Below are 19,549 nucleotides of genomic sequence, written 5' to 3' on the forward strand. Positions count from 1 at the left end.
AGACTTCACTTGTCAGACTTCTTGAGTTTCTACAAACTGATTTTTGGCTCCACCCACTTTGGTTTCAGTCAACCAATCGGATTATTTCAGCATCCAGAGGAGGTCTCCCTCTGAGAAATATTTGCACGACTAAAATCAGGTTTGACTGCGTGGATTGAAATCTGTTCAAACTTCTCTCTCTCTCTCTCTCTCCCCCCCCCTCAGGTGGCGATCGACATCCCCAACGTGAAGCGGGTGAAGGCGCGGAGGGACTCGCAGTATCCCACCAAGAGGGATCACATGATCTGCAAGTGCCTGTCGCTCAGCATCACCTACGCGGCCACCATCGGGGGACTCATCACCATCACGGGAACGTCCACCAACCTCATCTTCGCCGAGCAGTTTAACACGTAGGCACACGCACACACACACACACACACACAGGGTGTTATGGACCAGATCCTGAGCAAAAATCATCAATGCTGTGGAGACGAACAGCCATAAAGTTGTATTAATTAAAGACCCGCTATTTGTGAGGCTGATTTGAGTGTCTGCACTGTCAGAGCGTCGTATTTGTGTTTATATCAGACATTTATATAACCACACTTCCTGCTGCACATGAGCTTCACGAGCTGCATGTAGTCTATTTACAGTTTAGAGTATTTTTGGTGCATTTTTGGGGATTTTTTTTTTTTTTTTTTTTTTTTGCTAATTTTCTGGTGTTTTTTGCTACTTTACTGATCATGTTTATTTTTTTAACCCATGTCACAGTATATTTTTGTGTTTTTTTAATTGTGTTTTTTCCCATGTTTTTTTATTTTTATTTTTATAAAGAAATCAAGTCATTTTTTGCCTTTTTTTTTTTTTTTTATTTACCCATGTTACATTTTTTTTTTTTTTTTTTTTTTTGGTTTTTTTGTGTATCACATTTTCTCCTCTTTTTTAACAAAGCATTTTTTTTTTACCTGTGTTACAGTATTTTTTTTTTAAGAAATCAAGTTAATTTTCTCAGGTTTCAAAGGGGTCATAATTTTTGATGATATTGCTCTGTTGATTGATGAATCGATCAGATCGATTGATTGCACTGGCTGATGTGCCGGTCTGTCTGGGGGAGTTCAGTCGGGTCCATGGGCTCATCACTTCCTGCTAAACTCAGCGTCTGGCCTCTGAGATCAAACTAATCAGCCTCAACAATCCTCACAAAGCCGATTTCCTTCAGCCGCAGCGTTAAGCCCCGCAAAATGGCCTCGTTCATGTCTCGTTGGACAAAGGTTATGATTCTGTGTGTGTGTGTGTGTGTGTGTGTGTGTGTGTGTGTGTCAGAGGCCCTGGCAGGATGTCGCCATGAATAGCAGTCAATCCAAGCTGCAAATATTGTAAAAATCCAAAATATTGCACGTTCAGAATACACACACTTTGCTCTCTCTCTCAGCAGGAGAAAGTCGAGTTGCTGAAATAGAGAAGACAAAAAAACATTTCCAGAAATATAAAACATTAAATAGCAATATTAATGAAGTCAAAAGCATTGAAGAATATTAATGTAAGTTGAGATAACATTAAGTTTCTGTGTTTAAGGTAATCATATCACTTAACGCTCCATCCGAAAGGCATGTGAGATCAGCTCGTGTAGATTTTCGTCGCCTCCGCTTCTCGACTTTGTTCATCCTGTTACGAAAAACTGCACTTGTGCACGTTGGCGGCCTCAAGTGGCGGCGAGAGATAACAGCACATTTTTTAAAAAGCTGTAGTGAGCAAATCTGCGACATCTCAGAGGCCTTAAAGTGGACATTTAAGGTCAGTGTCACACAAGACACATTTTCTGTTCCTGAAAGACGAAGCAAACTTGAATTAACGCTGAAATGGCATTTTACGTCCTCGCGGTAATTTGATGTATGTCCTGATGAAACAGGATGTTGGGGCGGGGCTTAAACACAGGGAGGCAGCTTGTACACCTTAAAATCAATAGTTAAGAGAGAAAGGCATTTTAATATGATGCTTTTATTGATTAAAATCTGTGTTCACACCTACTGGTTCACAAAATACACTGAAATTTAAAAAACTGATAATATTAGAGAAAAGAGAAGTCCGTCCTCCTGTAGTGATGCATTTAATGACCTCACAGACCGCCGTCTTCCTGCGGTGATGCGTTTACTGACCTCACAGACCACTGTCCTCTTTTGGTGATGCGTTTAATGACCTCACAGACCGCCGTCCTCCTTGGCGATGCATTTACTGACCTCGCAGACCGCCGTCCTCCCGCGGCGATGCGTTTACTGACCTCACAGACCGCCGTCCTCCTTTGGTGATGTGTTTAATGACCTCGCAGACTGCCGTCCTCCCGCGGCGATGCGTTTACTGACCTCACAGACCGCCGTCCTCCTGTGGCGATGTGTTTAATGACCTTGCAGACTGCCGTCCTCCTGCAGTGATGCGTTTACTGACCTTACAGACCACTGTCCTCTTTTGGTGATGCGTTTAATGACCTCACAGACCTCCATCCTCTTGCAGTGATGTTTTTACTGACCTCACAGACCGCCATCCTCCTTTGATGATGTGTTTAATGACCTCGCAGATCGCCGTCCTCTTGCGGTGATGTGTTTAATGACCTCACAGACCTCCGTCCTCTTGCGGTGATGTGTTTAATGACCTCACAGACCGCCGTCCTCCTGCCTCTTTGACGCAGCTCCATTATAACGACCTCCTCCACCGTCACCATGTTTGCTGTTGTCAGAACCTTTTGACTCTGCGCTGCCCTCTAGTGGATTTACTGCTGAACATGCATGCTGACATAAAGGACATCATTTGAAACAGACGTGTTTATTTTCATGCGTAAAAGGAGCATAAATGAGCCTTTCACCTGTCAATCATCAGTTTTAGCCTCTTCCATTGGCTTATCTTTCATCAGCGACTTGGTTAAGGTTAGGAAAGTCAATGCAACGTCAACATTACTTAGCTAAAAGTCCAAAACATGAGGCACATAATTTGGAGAAGAAGCGTCTGCTGTGGATCCACAAGTGTGTCCTTTATGATTACGGCCTAAAAACAAGTTTATTTTTTTACACAAAAATCCTTTCTGGTGCAGCTTCAAGTCTTTGATTTACAGGGAATATTCTCTCAGCAACGCCCAGATTCACATTTTCACTCAGATTTTACCAGACCTTCTGCCCTCTACACTGATGATTTTATGGTTTTATAGCAACAAGAAAACACAAATGCAGCGGTTCCAGTTCTTATATATGTTTTATTTTTTGTTAAGTATAAAAAAAATAAACACACAAATGCACTGCAAGCCACTTTTACGTAACACAAGACGCAAACAGCCCGAGGTCCAACGCTGTGAGTGAGGGAGCCCAAAGTATTTAGGTCGGTATGTGTGTGTGTGTGTGTGTGTGTGTGTGTGTGTGTGTTCAGGTTGGTCAGGGGGAATCGTCGGTGAAAACATTTGTTTCTGTGCTGCTGAGGCAGATTTACTACAACAAGCCCACACTCGTAAGACCAGGCCAAGCGTTCAACTTGACCCCTACACACACACACACACACACACACACTTCACAGAACTTCAGCATTTCTTTACAGTTGTAGCTCATTCCCTCTGGGCAGATAATGTCATTTTACACACAAATTAATCCTCCTTTATTTATTTTTTCAGTAGTTTATGTTCTTTCCCAACAAATATTTGACAAGGAGTGAATGCATTCATGTCTGATGGAAATATCAGTGTAATTAAAACAATCAAACACTGGGCTATGACAAAAAGCATTCATCTAGTGATCTAATTATTTTGTGACAAAACTAAACTAAACCATCCTGTCTTTTTAAAATACCACCTAAACTAAAATGAGAATCTCTTTGCTTTGCACATTAGAACAAACATTTTCCTCATGCAGATGCAGTTTGCACATAATTTATTTACTGTTTCATATAAGCCGCATATATATATATATATATATATATATATATATTTTACTAATTTATAATATATTTGTGTTGTAAAATACCTGTTGCAGGCATTTACAGAATACCTTTCCTGAACTTTTTGCATTAGTCCTTTAAATTGCCACCAGTGCCAAAAATATACCAAAAAAAAAAAAATTGTTTGTGGCTTCATGATGATTAGAAACTGGGTCATAGTTCACCTAATTTTCCATATTGCTGGTCATTGTTTTTGTCATCTTAATGATTTTGTTTTTCTTTGTCCACCTCACACCGGGCTTCTTTTTGTCTTCTTCATTTTGATTGTATTGTATTTTGATTGTGTAAATCAAGCCAGACTGTCGCAGACGTGTGGGGGTTTTTGAAGGCGGGACCGGGGGCTTTTCATGCTCGCCGCCTCTGAGCGTCACCTTTGCCCCACTTAGTGTCTGAGCGGCGCTGTGCTGTCAGAGCCCGGCCGAGCGTGTCTGAGCAAACACGCTTTATCGCCGCTCGACTCGAACAGATCTGAGTGACGCAACAGTTTGGACAGCGAGAGCTGGCCTGTTAGAATCACGCAGGGAGGCGAGGAAATAAAATAATCAGGTGATAAAAGGCATCACTGGGGTCATTATTAAAAGAACATTTTGGGCAAAACACCATTTTTCTGACTTCCCCACGCCGAGACCAGATGTTGGACACCATGTTCGCCTCTGTACGTCCAGTGGTTCGGTTCCTGTGGGTGGCATTTGGTGTATTTCTTCACTTTGACGGAGCCAGGCTAACGACTCCCATAGACTTCAAGTCTTTATGCTAAGCTAACATGAAATGCTACCAATGGGAATCAAACCACTGGGCGTACAGAGGTGGAAATGATGTCCAACATCTGTTCTCAGTGTGGAGAGGTCGGAAAAGGGTATTATAGTAAAATGAGGTTGCAATTCATGCTTTTGCCGGATCTGTTGAGAGGCTGGGGCAGGCAGAGTTTATTCCCGGTGGTTTTCTTGAACGTCTCCATCGTCGTAGCGGCGGAGAGCAGAGGTGCTTCTGCTGAGTCGGCTCTTATCAGCTGCAGGCGGCCGGCTGCTGCAGCGATAAGAGGACGGGAGGCACAGCAGCTGTCACTGAGAGCAAACACACAAGACCAGAGGGTTTATGCAACAGAGAGTCAGCGGTGGGAAGAGTACTGCAAGTAGAAGTACTGTTCCTCTGCTGGTATGTGACTGCAGTAGAAGTAGAAGTACTGTTCCTCTGCTGGTATGTGACTGCAGTAGAAGTAGAAGTACTGTTCCTCTGCTGGTATGTGACTGCAGTAGAAGTAGAAGTACTGTTCCTCTGCTGGTATGTGACTGCAGTAGAAGTAGAAGTACTGTTCCTCTGCTGGTATTTGACTGTAGTAGAAGTAGAAGTACTGTTCCTCTGCTGGTATGTGACTGCAGTAGAAGTAGAAGTACTGTTCCTCTGCTGGTATGTGACTGCAGTAGAAGTAGAAGTAGTGCAGTAAAAATCTCCTGCAGTAAAAGTCCAAAGTGTCTCATGTCAAATGTCCTGGCAGTAAAAGTGACTGAGCTCTACATGCTTTTAAAGGGGCATTACACTCAACTGTAGTGAGGACCCTGTAGACTCAACTGACACGTGTGGGATAAACACATAATATAATGGTTGAGTCTACATGGTTCTCTTTGTCCACACTTATTCCACATTTTTTGCCGGTTGAGTCTAAACGGTCCTCGCTGCAGGTTTCATTGTGCGGCTTTTATTGTGAAATTCTGAAAAATGTCAAAAAGCAGAACCAACAAAGTGGAAGATTTTTCTATCAGTCTTTCACTTTGGCTCCGTTTGCTCTGGAACAACAGCGCCCTCTTCCTGTTTTAAAAATGGTCCTCGTTAACAAGATTTTAATTACTATAGCTTTAATGTTGGTGTGACTATTTTTGTTTGTTTGTTTGTTTGTTTGTTTGTTTGTTTATGTGGAATTCAACACCAAAAAAAACACATCATTTTTAAATTGAGTTTTACCAAAACATATTCAAAGTCAATGCTTTTTCTGTTGGACGGTAACCATGGATGCCAGTATATAAACAATAGATGCAATCTCTCTCTCACTCTCTCTCTCTCTCTCTCTCTCCCTCTCTCTCTCTCTCTCCAGTCGCTATCCGGATGCGAAGGTGATAAACTTCGGCACCTGGTTCATCTTCAGCTTCCCCATCGCCATCATCATGCTGTTCCTCACCTGGCTGTGGCTGCACTTCCTCTTCCTCGGCTGCAAGTGAGTGTGTGTGTGTGTGTGTGTGTGTGTGTGTGTCTGTATGCAACCAGTGGCCAAAACTACTAATTACATATACTTGAACTGAATTCAGTTCAGTTCAGTTTTACTTGCACAGCGTCAAATCACAGCAGAAGTTATCCCAAGGCGCTTTATGAACCAAAATTTTTACATTAGGCTGTTGTTATTTATTTTTCATGTGTATGTGTGTGTATATACGGGGCGGACCTCGAGAAATATTGAAGGGGGGGGCTGAACGGTGGCATGGAAATTTTACAGGGTAGATAGAGGAACAGCACCTGCCACTGTCTCATCTCACGCCACATTCACTTGCCCTCGGACAGCAGAGTTTCAGTCTTGTAAACTTCCGACCAGCAACTACCTTTTTTTTTTTTTTTCTAATTAGATTTCCCAAACTGGGGTGGCAGCTGCCAGCCCAGGCCACCCTGGTAGATCCGCCCCTGTGTGTGCACTGTTTGTACATTTTTCCATTACCGTTATGACAGATTTTATTATTCTCCATTCATATTTTATTGTTTAGATGAGATTATTTTCACTTTGGCAACATGTCTGATTGATGTGATGTCAGTAAAGCCAATTGAACCGAGCTGAGAGAGAGAGAGAGAGAGAAGGGGAAAAAACGAGAGAGAGAAGGAGGAAAGGGAACAGCACAATGCGTGGTTTGATGTGATTTGACAAAAGCGCTGCTGTTTTTATTAAAATGAGCACCTCTTCTGCTTTTATCACATCAAGAGTGCGTTTTAATTAAAGCGCTGCCTTCGTCTCCATCAAAACAAAACAAAATCTAATTTAAAGACAAATTCATCGACCCAGTTACGCCTTTAGCATTACATTTGTCCGAGTTCCACCTTTCACATACAGAGTGTGACCTCATGCTCGTGTGCAGGTGTGTGTGTGTGTGTGTGTGTGCACCGTGCATGCCGTGTGTGCAGAACATAATAATGGCAGGTTATCAGCGCGGGCTCAGGGTAATCCCTGTGTCACCGTGTGGTTTGTGTTGTCGCGTGCAGCTTCAGGGAAACGTGCTCGCTGAGTAAGAAACGCAAAACCAGGAGGGAGATGCTGTCCGAGAGGAGGATCCACGAGGAGTACGCCAAGCTGGGGCCCATCAGGTGTGTATGTGTGTGTGTGTGTGTGTGTGTGTGTGTGTCAATATGTGTGGTTTCTCTTTCCTAGCTGTGTTTGACCACGATTCCCACGCCTAATATATTATTTTGAAGGTCACATTCCAGACACGCAACACCTGGGAATTTGATCAGTTCTTTGGAAATAGTCACAGAGTTTTATGGAAAGATTTCACAGGATCATGGCACGATGTATTTCTGAATTTGTTTCCAACGCTCACTGAATTTGTCGGTTTTCACACTGAAAAACAGAACGCTTTCAGCTCATGGAAGCGCAGAGATTCATGATGAGTTCACGCGTATCCGGAGAAATCTGAAAACGCAGCTTTGTTTCTCCACTTTGCCACTTTCTGTCCACACTTAAACGGTGTTTTTGTCCACCAGATATTTTTAGGTTTTCACCAGCATGAATTTGGAAATGCTGGTTTGGCATTGGGACGTAGCAGAGAAAACAGGGAGGATTTCATGACATATGACATATAACACACGGGTGATCCTGACTGGAACCTAAAAAAACGAACAGGGCATGTTGTTATGTGCATGTCTGTTCAATAAACGTAAACATTTTTCAGTTTGGGTGTGGACGGCCAACTTTCCAAAAACTGTGTGAACAGCAGACACATTTTCTGCACGTTTCACATTTCTGTATGTGGACTAATTGTGGAAAGTCATGGAAAAGTCATGGAATTTTCTAGCAGGGCCACAATGGGACGATGTGATGAGCAAAAAAAAAAAAAAAAAAAAGAGAAGTGCACTGTAAAAAAAACAAAATAACAAAAAAGAAAAGTCATTTAAAGTTGTTTTTGAACTGTTTGTTCATTTATAACAAAGGAAACCCACGAGATGAGAGCGTGAGCAGATCTAATGTTAGAGAACTCGTATTTTTTTAGTTTAACATCTTCAAAATGTATAAACTTGAGCGATGGTGTTTCAGAGCCGCCGTATCATTTCTCCTCCCGCCGCTGGTTTCCATTCATTCCACGACGATATGAACATGAACTTTCAGAGCCTTCACACTTTCTTCACTCCAGTTTTCCATCAGCGGAATAAAGTCCTCCACATGAGTTTTCCTAAAAGCAGCAGCACTGTTGGCTTTTCAGGACTTTTTCACACTGAAATGCTCCCTCCTCCTCCTCCTCTTCTTCTTCCTCCGCCATGGAAAATAGTCCCTAAGCGGGGAAACGTTTTGCTTCCCAAGGTGTCGGTATTTGACGACCTGGGATTGAGAACGGGCCGAAGACGGTTTACTTCTATCAAGAAAATGATGCTTCGTGTTGCCATGGAAACACACTGAAATATATAACAGTTTTCCTTTAGACATTTTTAGAGGAATTTTTACATTTGAATCTGTTTTTTCTTTCTTACCCAACCCGACCTGACACTCCTGTAATCGCTGCTCATGGGACTTTGTGCATGTGTGTGTGCATGTGTGTGTGTGTGTGTGTGTGTGTGTGTGTGTGTGTGTGCATCAGCTACCCAGAGGTGGTGACGGGGGTTTTCTTCGTCCTGATGACTCTGCTGTGGTTCACCAGAGAGCCCGGCTTCGTGCCCGGCTGGACGTCGCTCTTTGAGAAGTACGTACCGACACGCCGCCGCAAAGCACGGCATTCTGGGTAACCAAATAACAGGGGTTTGTGGTCCGGTGTTCAGGCAGCAACCGCAGCCGGTGACCAACGGCTTTGGGCAATGAGTGATGTCAGTGGGAAATATATAAATACACACAATCTCACACACTCACACACACACACACACACACACACACGCACACCCTTGACTAATATAATCAGCAGTAAACTTTGTCTGTAGATTTTTACATTATTCTGCATTTGTATATATTTAAATTACATTATATATACATTATGGATTTTCACACTATAGATTTACGTTTAAATTTGAGTTACAAACTGTAGAATTACTTTCTAGTTACAAGTTTTAAATCCATTGCAGATTAATTATGTGTGTTTTTGTCCTTTATTTCTGTTTTATTTCTTATTTTATTTCATTTTTAAATTTATTTTATTTAATTTTATGTTTGCCTATTTATTTGCTTTTTATTTATTTATTTATTATTATTTGCATTTTTTAAATTTTTTGTTTCTGTTTTCATCATCTGTATTTAATTTAATTTAATTTGTTTGTTTATTTATTAGCTTATTTATTCATTCATTCATTATTATTATTACTATTATTATTATTATTCACTTTTTTATTTCTGTTTTCATCATCTGTATTTTTTTGTTTTGTTTTGTTTTATTTTGTTTATTTACTTTGTTTACTGGGTTTTGAAAAGTGTAAAGTCTTGTCGACACAGTAGTGACAGCTGAATGACACAAAAACAAGGAAAAACAAAGAGAGTTCCTGAGGAAAAAAAAAAAAAAACATCTTAGCACTAAATAGCACAGAAACACTTTATGTCAGACACAACTTTGTGTCTTTTATTTTTTTTTTTATTTTTTTTTTTTTTCCAGGAAAGGCTACAGGACCGATGCGACGGTCTCCGTCCTGCTGGGCTTCCTGCTCTTCCTCATCCCTGCCAGACGACCCTTCTCCTCCTCGTCCTCCTCCAGCTGCAGGAACAGAGGTCAGGACCCGGCTCTGCATCTAGCAGCGTTTGATATATATGTAAATGTTTGGTTTACCCTCCGTGGAGCGCCAGGCGGGCGGAGCACAGAGACGTAACCTGAACTGACTTCCACCAGGAGTTATTCAGGGTCTGCCAATTAGATAAACAAACAAATAAATAAGATTAAACTTTATTGATCTGTGTGGGGACACTACGTACAGCTTTTAGGGGGAAAAAATAAAGAAAAATACAATATAAATCCACAACAAAATTGAATCAGAATCAGATATATATATAAAATAAGTGAAATTAAAAGATATAGAAAGGGAAAAAATAAGAAATTTTAAAAATACGTGCATTAGAAATGTGTTTTTAAAAAGTGCATTATTCCTACAATAGTATTTCAACAATATATACTAAAACAAGAAAGTGAGAATATGTGAAAGTATACCTATGCACACCATTATTCTACAGTTATACAGGTTATGATGTCCTTGTATACAGAACATGTGCTTCTGTTTGTTTACCTGTTTCGACCAAAAGCAGCGTCCAGTCTGTATATAAGAACTTCATAACCTCGTATACAAAATCAGACTGAAGGAACTTTTTTGGAAAATTAAAGAAGGCTGTTTTTTTTTTTTTCTTTTATATTGAGAAGAAAGATGTTTCAGAGCTTCCTGATGCCGTGCAAAATCACCAACATATGGATCAAGGTTGCTGGGTGAATTAATTTTTTCATTATTCAAAATAAGCGAGTCCCAAGCTCAGAGTCTCAGCCACAACAAACATTTTCCCGGGTTAATAAAGTGCAGTGCCGCTCAGCAGAGACATGCAACCGCACCACGGCCATGAAGGTGTTTTTTTTTTTTTTTTTTTTTTTTTTATTCAGGATATTTACTCACGAGCTCTGTCAGTGTTGCTCTCACAGTGTGTTTGGCTGCTCGGCGTGCTGCAGCTCGCTGGGTCACGGAGTCACTGGTTCATGTTCAAAACACAGCAGAAAAACAGCAGAGGCCTGGAAAAGTGTGATGTGTGTGATGTGGGTCAGGGTTAGCGTCCCAGCACCGACACCCTGAGGGCGTTTTGGTTTAAGTTTTGTCTTCTATAAACCTGTGGGCCTTTAAGTCATTCAAGACTGTGATGTGACGAAGACCTTGAAATAAACCGGAACCTGAACACAACACAGAACAACACAACACAATGCACAATAAACACATGAATATATAAATACTAAAAACAGAAAGGTTACAAAATACCATACCATAGCACAATATAGCAAAACACAAGGCAGTAATATGACACAACATGACACAATTATAGAGCTGGCCTGAGCCTTGATGGGGCAGAATTTGATTTGAATGGTGCTCTTGGGGGCCCCCTGGTGGCCATGGGGGACCTGAGCAGGCGCTTAGTCCGCTTACGTGTTGGGCCGGCCAAACATAACATAATGTAACAGTGTAGAATAATGTAATATAATTTAGAGTAGTAATATGGAATGATGTAAGATAGCATGACATAAGACAGAATAATATAACAGTTATAGCACTAGTTATATAGATTATATTTTAATTATTTAAACTGCCCCACAATTCCATCTCTGTTGTAATCCGGAAGCCAAGCAACGACATTTTGTTGCAAAAAACTCACTGCTGTGTTTTTTTTTTTTTTTTTGTGCAATGACAATAAAGAAAGTCTAAGTCTAAGTCTAAGAACAAATAATATTAATTGTCATATGGAATAACAATAACATAGCATGACTTAACATGACATAACAAGCCCAGAACATACATTTTATTACCACATGATGCCATGTTTGTGACTTATTGTTGCCCTGGCGCTCCATTAGTTCTTAGTATTTTGATTTCAACACTCATATCCAAATAAAAATGGAAACCTTAGCATAAAACTTTCACAAAAGCCATGTCTTGGGATGGGTGTCGCGAATTAGTATCACTTCTAAACTCTGTAGGCTCGCATAAGATAACTCTGTGTACACTGTATGTGTCCCTACCAAATAAACCACAAATAAATACATAATATACAAAGTTAATTCAGCTCCCAGGCCTGTGCATGCCCAGGTTCTGTTAGTAATAAAATGAATGCTGCACTGTCTCCCCCTGCTGGTCATAGGTGGTAACTACAGCTCTGAAATTACCTAAATCCACATTCCTAACATTCCTAACCCTATACAAACACTGTAATAAAGTGTGATAACCATGTGGTGATCTTCATAACACAAATAACTCAAGTATAAACAAAAACTAGCTATATTTGTAAGCAATGATTTTTGCTTTTCCCTTAATTTAATAACTTTTACTAGGATTAATACTATGGATAAATACCATAAAAACTCATGCTGGGTTTACGCTCAGTCTAGGTGGGTTTACATTCTATTAAATCCATGCTAGCACCTCAACATTCACTGAAAAAAACATGAGGGTAGAAGAATCTTTTGGCCCTTGTGACAAGTGTATTTCTTCTTCAAAATATGACAGCATATTAGGGCCTTTGTAGGGGGGAAAATTATGAAGCCAGAGGAGAGGAGGTGGGAAAATATTGGGGAAAAACTCAAAATTTATGAGAAAAAAAAACTTGAAAATGATTACATTGTAATCAACTTTACAAGAAAAAAACATTTTTTTTTAGGTCAAGTTTTTTTCCTCATAAATTTCTGAGTTTACTGTTTATGCTATTTTCTCGTAAATTTACCACTTTAAGCTCAGAGAATAGCTTATTTTTTTCTTGTGGATTTATGAATTTAATCTCACATGTTCTGCGCATTTTTTCTCAGAATATCACTCTCTCTTCTCCTGGCTCTGTATTTTTTTTCTCCTCACAATGGCCCGATTACACCGTCATATCAAATCGCTCCATAAATATATGCAACTGTTTTATTTAAAATGGGTCGTAGCACATTGTTTGTGTTTGAAAAGGCACTTCAGGTGTTTCTGTGTTTCTGTCCGTCAGATGATGATGACCCTCTGGCTCCCATGATCACCTGGAAGGACTTCCAGAGGCTGATGCCGTGGGAAATCGTCATCCTGGTCGGTGGAGGCTACGCTCTGGCTGCCGGGTGCAAGGTACTGAGTGTGTGTGTGTGTGTGTGTGTGTGTGTGTGTGTGAGAGAGAGAGAGAGAGAGAGAGAAGCTCTTACCTGTGTGTTTTTTGGAGCCAAGGGAGGGGGGAATATTCAGAGAAAAAACAGATAATAAAAACTCAGAAAGCAACTAATGATGTAGATTTATGAGAAATAAAAGCTTGAAATGTTAAGATTATGCAGTCACAAATTTACAAGAAAAACGCTCCTAATTTTTTTTTTCTCCCTACAATGGCTCCAATACACCTTTATATAAAAGCGTACAGTTTATGGGTTTACAAAAAATAAAATAAATCTAAACTTTGGCCACAGGGGGCGCTAAAGTGTGACTTTTTATTAAAACATTTATTTAATTTATCATGATGGTAATTATTTAAATAAATGGCTTTGGGTCTATGTGTGTTGACATTTATCTGTACGTGTGTGTGTGTGTGTGTGTGTGTGTGCAGGTGTCAGGCCTGTCGGTGTGGATCGGCCGGCAGCTGGAGCCGATGAGCGGCCTCCCTCCCTGGGCCGTCACGCTGCTCGCCTGCCTGCTGGTGTCGGCCGTCACCGAGTTCGCCTCCAACCCGGCGACTCTCACCGTCTTCCTGCCCATCCTGTCTGCACTGGTGCGACACACACACACACACACACACACACACACATACACTTCTTTCTTCACAGTCTTAACACACATTACACTTTTTCAGGAGATGATGCAAATGTGATTTTAAAAATGAGGCACAGTTTGATATTTAGTTTTTAAATGATAAAATATAGATGTTCAGAAATTTGGAGATTTAAGTCGGAATTTTATGCATAAAAAAACTGGGAAAACTAGTTTCTCTTCTCCTGTGGGATTCAGTCAGAAGGAAATCCTGCTGGTTTGAGCCCAGAATCACAATCTTCTCCTCAGCATCTGGACTTTGAAGAGGCATTGCAATATATAATATTGTGATTCTGGGATAAAATCAGCAGGATCTCCTTGTTCCTGAATAAAATATAGAGTAAAATATACCCATATCGTCCACTGAGTAGGATAGAATGTATAGTAGTGTGTATTGATCAGTATATATATATTTGGTTACGTATGGTTTCTGTTGAAGGCCAAATCCAATTAAACATACCACAAGTCTCAACTTCACTCCCTCTTGTGGACACAAATGGGAAAAACATGCAAAACAACTAACTATTGGTTAATAATTATCAGGTTTTTTTTGCCATATTTCTGCCATCACTGAGCCCATTGAGCTGTCGTCTGTGCAGAGACGAGGCAGGGAGGACGTTTTCCCATTTTTCTGGAATAAAATTGTTCCGAGACACTTCAGTCAAAGGGAGGTTTCCCCGGAGACCGATGACACACACAAGCTTGTCTGGCTTTTGATGAGCATTGCTCTTGGAGGAGCTGGAACGTCCTTGGCTCAAAAAAGTCTGGGCAAACTGTCAAAGTTAGGCGGTGCAGATCAAATCAGTGGCTGAATCTTAAAATTCACCAACAGCGTTGTGTGTTTCTTGCCTTGAATATAGGTGGTGTCATTGCCTGCCACCAAAACCAGGGATCCTACTTTTAACCATTAGAGGTCAGGCTTTGCACAGATTTGGGTTTTAGGGTTAAGTCACTCTTTAAGCATGCATGCAACACAACAGCGCCCCTCATTTAGCGTACTTCCTCAAATAAAAGATGGTACTCAATTAAAATCCGGGGCTCCAATAATGGCCGGCGGCGTTGTTGGCACAAAGAAATAAAGGAATTGCCCTAAATACAGGCTGTTGGTAAAAACAATAGCATTATATTTCTGCTGCACTGCCCTCTAGTGGTGGAAACTTTGGCCTCACCCACTCAGTGTTATAGCCACAGTAACTTTGCCATTGAGAGCTGCTAAAAATACCTGTGCCACATTGCTGACAGTTTCAACCCCTAGGGGGCAGTGCAGCAGATGTTTTCTGCCTTATGTGATGTAGTGTTGAGTTACTCTTTAATGAGGATCCATTGCAGGGCAGTCTGGTGCCAGCAGCCGCGGTAATTCCAGCTCCAGTAGCATTTCCTAAATTTCCGGTGACTTTCACGTAATGTGCATTGCCAGTTAAGCATAACGGACATTTCTACCAGTTTAGTTTAATAAATTTAACAATACAACCATGGTATTTTCAACACTTTCTCATTAAGTCACTGTGTCTCAGTGTAACTATATTTTTGAGAAATGTACTAAAGCCACAAGATGGCAGCAGCTACATTTGAAGTACTGCCTGTATTGAATTTTCCACAACATTGCCTTGCAAATATGTCACAATAAAGGCCTTGTTAAGTAATGCATGGATTCTTTCCACAGAAATTCAAGCGGGCTCTTAATTTGAAATAGGATACAGGAAGTGTTGAGTTTGTATTAAGAGCATAAACTCTAACACAGCAAACGGGAGCACATAAGACAAAAAGGAGGCGTCATACTAATAAACGAGCAAATCTAGTCATCAAACAGAGGGAATTAGATGTAAATGCCTTTCTCAAATAAAAGCCTGCCTCCGGTAAAGGCCTGGTACCCTCTGCAGCTCCCCTGACGCTACTTGAGGAAATACTGTATGTGTATAGTGGCCAGAATTGGTATTGCACCCTTCAGTTTTGGGACCAAATGACAGGCAGAGCAGCTTTTATCAGCTGCTGGTCACAAATACGAGCAAAGATCTTGAAGATTCCCACCTCAACAATCAACAGAGTTTTTGGTAACCATTTTATTGTATGACAAGAGAGTATAAAATCCTCCAAACAGCCTCAAATCCTACACAGATTTATTTCGTATTTAGATGTTCTTTCGGTCCACCTCTGACAGCACGTTTTCAGAAACTCATGAGTGTGGTTTGCTTTTGAAAAATGTACTTTAATTAAATGAAATAATGAAGGAACAAGACCTTCGTTGTTTTATTATGATCGCCAAATTGGTCAAAGGATTAATTTCTCTTTCTCTCTCTAATCTCTTTCCTCCAGTCAGAGACTCTCCATATCAACCCCCTCCACACTCTGATTCCCTCCACCATGTGCGTGTCGTTTGGGGTCATGCTTCCAGTGGGGAACCCCCCCAACGCCATCGTCTTCAGTTACGGACACGTGCAGATCAGCGACATGGTACAATACATGCACACACACACATTCATACACACTCACACAAACACAAAAAGACAAGGAGAAGCAGAGTCAGCATAACACAACAGACTTCCCGCCCCTGCACCTGCAGCTTCAAAGGGCTTGTGGGTACAGCGTGTCAAAGATCAGTTGTGCAACAGCCGACGTAGGACACAGGACAGAGGCAGTTTTCATTTCTTAACTCTTAGGACACCAACAAAACAGGAAGACAAACCTCCACTACGAAGGATTTTCATGTAAAATTATACTCGTTTTTGCAGCTTAAATGGGGCTGCAACAGAGAGGAGTGTCCCGTCTCCTTCAACTGAGATGCTGTGGATTTGATTGTTTGCTCAATTTATTCCTTCTACTGTTTGGATGCTGGGTGATGTCAGTCCAGAAAGCAGCAAATCAAGGCAGTGGACAATCGAAACTGAAAATATTGCCCCACATTTTTTGGAGATTGGCCTGTTGGTTGATAGACAAAGATAGGCATCAAAATCATCCGTCTGATTAAGAGTGCATATCAAGCTGCATGATTGTGTCTGAACCCGACCTGAGATGGGAACACACAGTAACCGAGCCCAACCCGAACCCGACAGGCTTTTTGATTTGTGTCCAAACTCGACCCGAGCCTGAGATTTTGCTCGTTCTCCATCACTAGGTAATATTAGACCGCCTGAAATAGCCTTCTGGAACCCGACCCTAACCGGAACATAATTTTTTTGTCCAAACCTGGCCCGACCTGTTGGTTCCCGGTGGGTCCCAATGGATCCCAGTGGGTCCTAGTGGGTCTTGATGGTCTTGGGTCGGGTATCCACACCCTAGTCTAATTATACATAACCCATAAGACCCACCCTCCCTCCTGCCGTCGGTTTCTCAAGCTGTCTGTCACAATTTGAACAGAAAAATTTGATTTGTACAAGTCTCTTCAAAAGCGTGATTAAATATTGCCGCTAAGAGCTCCATTTTTCACCTTCACTCTTTAACGAGGGAAACATATTTTGCTGGATGGGCAAAGGCGGAAACCCAAACATGTCCAAGGACGCAGGGGCGCTTCGTCATGACTAGATTGTACAAATGAGAAATTTCATCCAAGCAATCTGATTGGTCAGAGAAACAACCAACTGTGCTGACTATTCCCAATAAATGTGCTTTATGTTATAACCAGGAATGCTGTTGATAACAGTAATAATAAGGATAATGATAGACTTTATTTATAGAGCACTTTTACATACATGGGTCAAGTTGAGTCAAGTCAAGGTGCTTTACACTACAATACAATATAAAAAAAAATGGTTAGAACAAGGGTAAATAAAAAAATAAACTTTAAATTTATAAAATAAATAAAATAAGTTTTTAAATTTAGACTATAAAAAGACAGTAGATGTTAAAATATATAAGGGAAAATAAAAACATAGACCAGTAAGCATAGTATAAAAAAACAAAATATTAAAAGCCAAATTGAGAAATTATTCAGTTAAAAATCTGCTGACTTCTTTAAAGAAAATCTTTCAGACACATTAAATTGTGACCGTTTAGGTGCAGTAGTGATGTAATCGCTATTGGACTGTATCCATGCGTGTTTGTGTGACATTAACCTGACATTTCTCCAGATCATTGAGATATTTCCACTCATCTGTTTTGGACATTTCAGGATTTTTTTTTTTCTAGGTTAAAAAAAACCCTCTGTTCTCTGGTGTCCTCTTGTCTCCAGGTGAAAGCGGGTTTCGGGGTGAACCTGATTGGTGTGGCGGTGGTGATGTTGGCCATCACCACGTGGGGCGTTCCGCTCTTCAACCTCACCGAGTTCCCCGCCTGGGCTCTGGCCAGGAACGTCACCGGAAGCTTATAACCACAGAAGAGGCCAGAGGCTCGAGGATGAGGGTGAAAATCATTAGATAGATAGAGGGACAGAGAGAGAGAGAGAGAGAGAGAGAGAGAGAGAGTTGGAGGCTTGTGCGGAAAGACAATAAAAAAATGACAAGTGGCATTTCAAGAGGGACACTATATTCAGAAATAAGCCCTTAAATAGACCAATTACCTGTAGACTGGACCTGATGGAGGAAGAGGAGAGAGAGGGAGAGGGAGAGCGATTACATGCTGCATAGCACAATTAAAATTGCAGGGTGAAGCCTGGTTAATTTTACCTCCTGGGAGGGATGCGTCCTCACAAAGTCCACAAGAGGGAGCTCTAGTTTACCTCCATTGGTAGTACTGGAAGTTGAAACATGGCTGTGTTTTCAATTGACATATCTCAAAAAGTTATATGCATTTTTAGCTGAAATCTGGTGGACAGATTGCCGTGGAGCCAAGGACCAGGTGATTTGATTTTGGTGATGCAGGTTTGGAATTAACAGCATTAAAGGGTTTCTGTTTTTACCTGTAGCTTTCATGCTGAGTTCATGTGCTGGTGGGGAAGTCTGACAACCAGGACTTCCTTCCAGGGTTCACTGTTCACATGCTATTCAAACAGCGAATACAAATGATAAACATAAACTGTTCTGCAGCTGTGGAAGTTGGAGAATTGTTCAGTGTTGGTGGAGGTTTCTGTTTGACTTTTAATTTTAACTGTCCACTTTGAGAACTGTCCAATCTAAGTCCCTAATATGACAGGATTTATTATAGGCATAAGCTGAGATTACAATAATCAACCTGATTAGTGTTTTTAGAGTCACAAAGTGCTTTTCTGTGCAAATCAGACAATATTTTGACAGGAATATGTGACTGAGTCTATACATGGCCATTGTACACAACCCATGATTTATTGCATGCTTGCTACACTAAAGCTGCACTTACTCTTGTGTTACTCATTGGCCAGTTGCCACATGTTAGGATACATCAAATTTATGATTTTCAATATGCAAATTTAGTTCTACTGTGCAGTTTGCCAGAAAGAACTGACTTCTGTATCAATGCACAAAAATTGCATGAAGCAGAGCTTCTGCAATGGCTGCTAATGTACTGTAATCATAACAGCTGCTACCTACCCAAGGCTTTCACATCTCTACCTGGGGCTTCAGGTGTCTTAGGAGGTCTGTGTCTAGACTGTTGAACACCAGTGCGACCATAGCTGCTGCCTGCATTGGAGGTCTTAGTGATATGGCTTGATAACAGTTCCCAAAGCTGTTTGAGCAGGAACTCTGAGCTGTGACTCTGGGCCGCAGTATCATCCTGCTGTGGAAATGGGCTTGTCTGGGTTGGGCTGCCGTCTGCCAAATGCTTGCTGATTTTTTTTTTCCAAAGTGCCTTCCAGTACCGTGAGTGCCCACATGTGTGGCACAGTTAATCCCAGCGGGAATCGAACCTCTCACCCTGACAGTGTTGGTGCCTTGATCGACCTGCTGAGCAGTGAAGCACCAGCCTCCTTACATCTCAACCAGCCACCCAGTGAATGTACTCAAAATCAACAGATTGGGTGCTGGATTCAGTGCCTGTCACTTCCCTCACTGAGAGGCAGGAGTGTTTACGGTCAGTCAGTCCAGATCGC

The 19,549-nt window shown here is 41.2% G+C and overlaps 1 protein-coding gene across 1 annotated transcript in view; it reads left to right on the forward strand.

The window, feature by feature from the left end:
* slc13a4 (solute carrier family 13 member 4) overlaps window positions 1-18,160 on the forward strand; it is a 52,810-nt gene extending 34,650 nt beyond the window's left edge. The window contains exons 8-16 of the mRNA XM_030045871.1: window positions 205-389; window positions 6,041-6,160; window positions 7,189-7,290; window positions 8,775-8,876; window positions 9,771-9,883; window positions 12,833-12,945; window positions 13,412-13,573; window positions 15,925-16,062; window positions 17,777-18,160. Of these exons, the coding sequence (XP_029901731.1) occupies window positions 205-389; window positions 6,041-6,160; window positions 7,189-7,290; window positions 8,775-8,876; window positions 9,771-9,883; window positions 12,833-12,945; window positions 13,412-13,573; window positions 15,925-16,062; window positions 17,777-17,914 (1,173 nt within the window). The 3' untranslated portion in view covers window positions 17,915-18,160. The remainder of the gene's footprint in view (window positions 1-204; window positions 390-6,040; window positions 6,161-7,188; window positions 7,291-8,774; window positions 8,877-9,770; window positions 9,884-12,832; window positions 12,946-13,411; window positions 13,574-15,924; window positions 16,063-17,776) is intronic.
* Window positions 18,161-19,549: the final 1,389 nt, after the last annotated feature.

The sequence above is a fragment of the Myripristis murdjan genome, chromosome 23 (assembly GCF_902150065.1).
Source record: "Myripristis murdjan chromosome 23, fMyrMur1.1, whole genome shotgun sequence".
NCBI classification, from domain to species: Eukaryota; Metazoa; Chordata; class Actinopteri; order Holocentriformes; family Holocentridae; genus Myripristis; species Myripristis murdjan.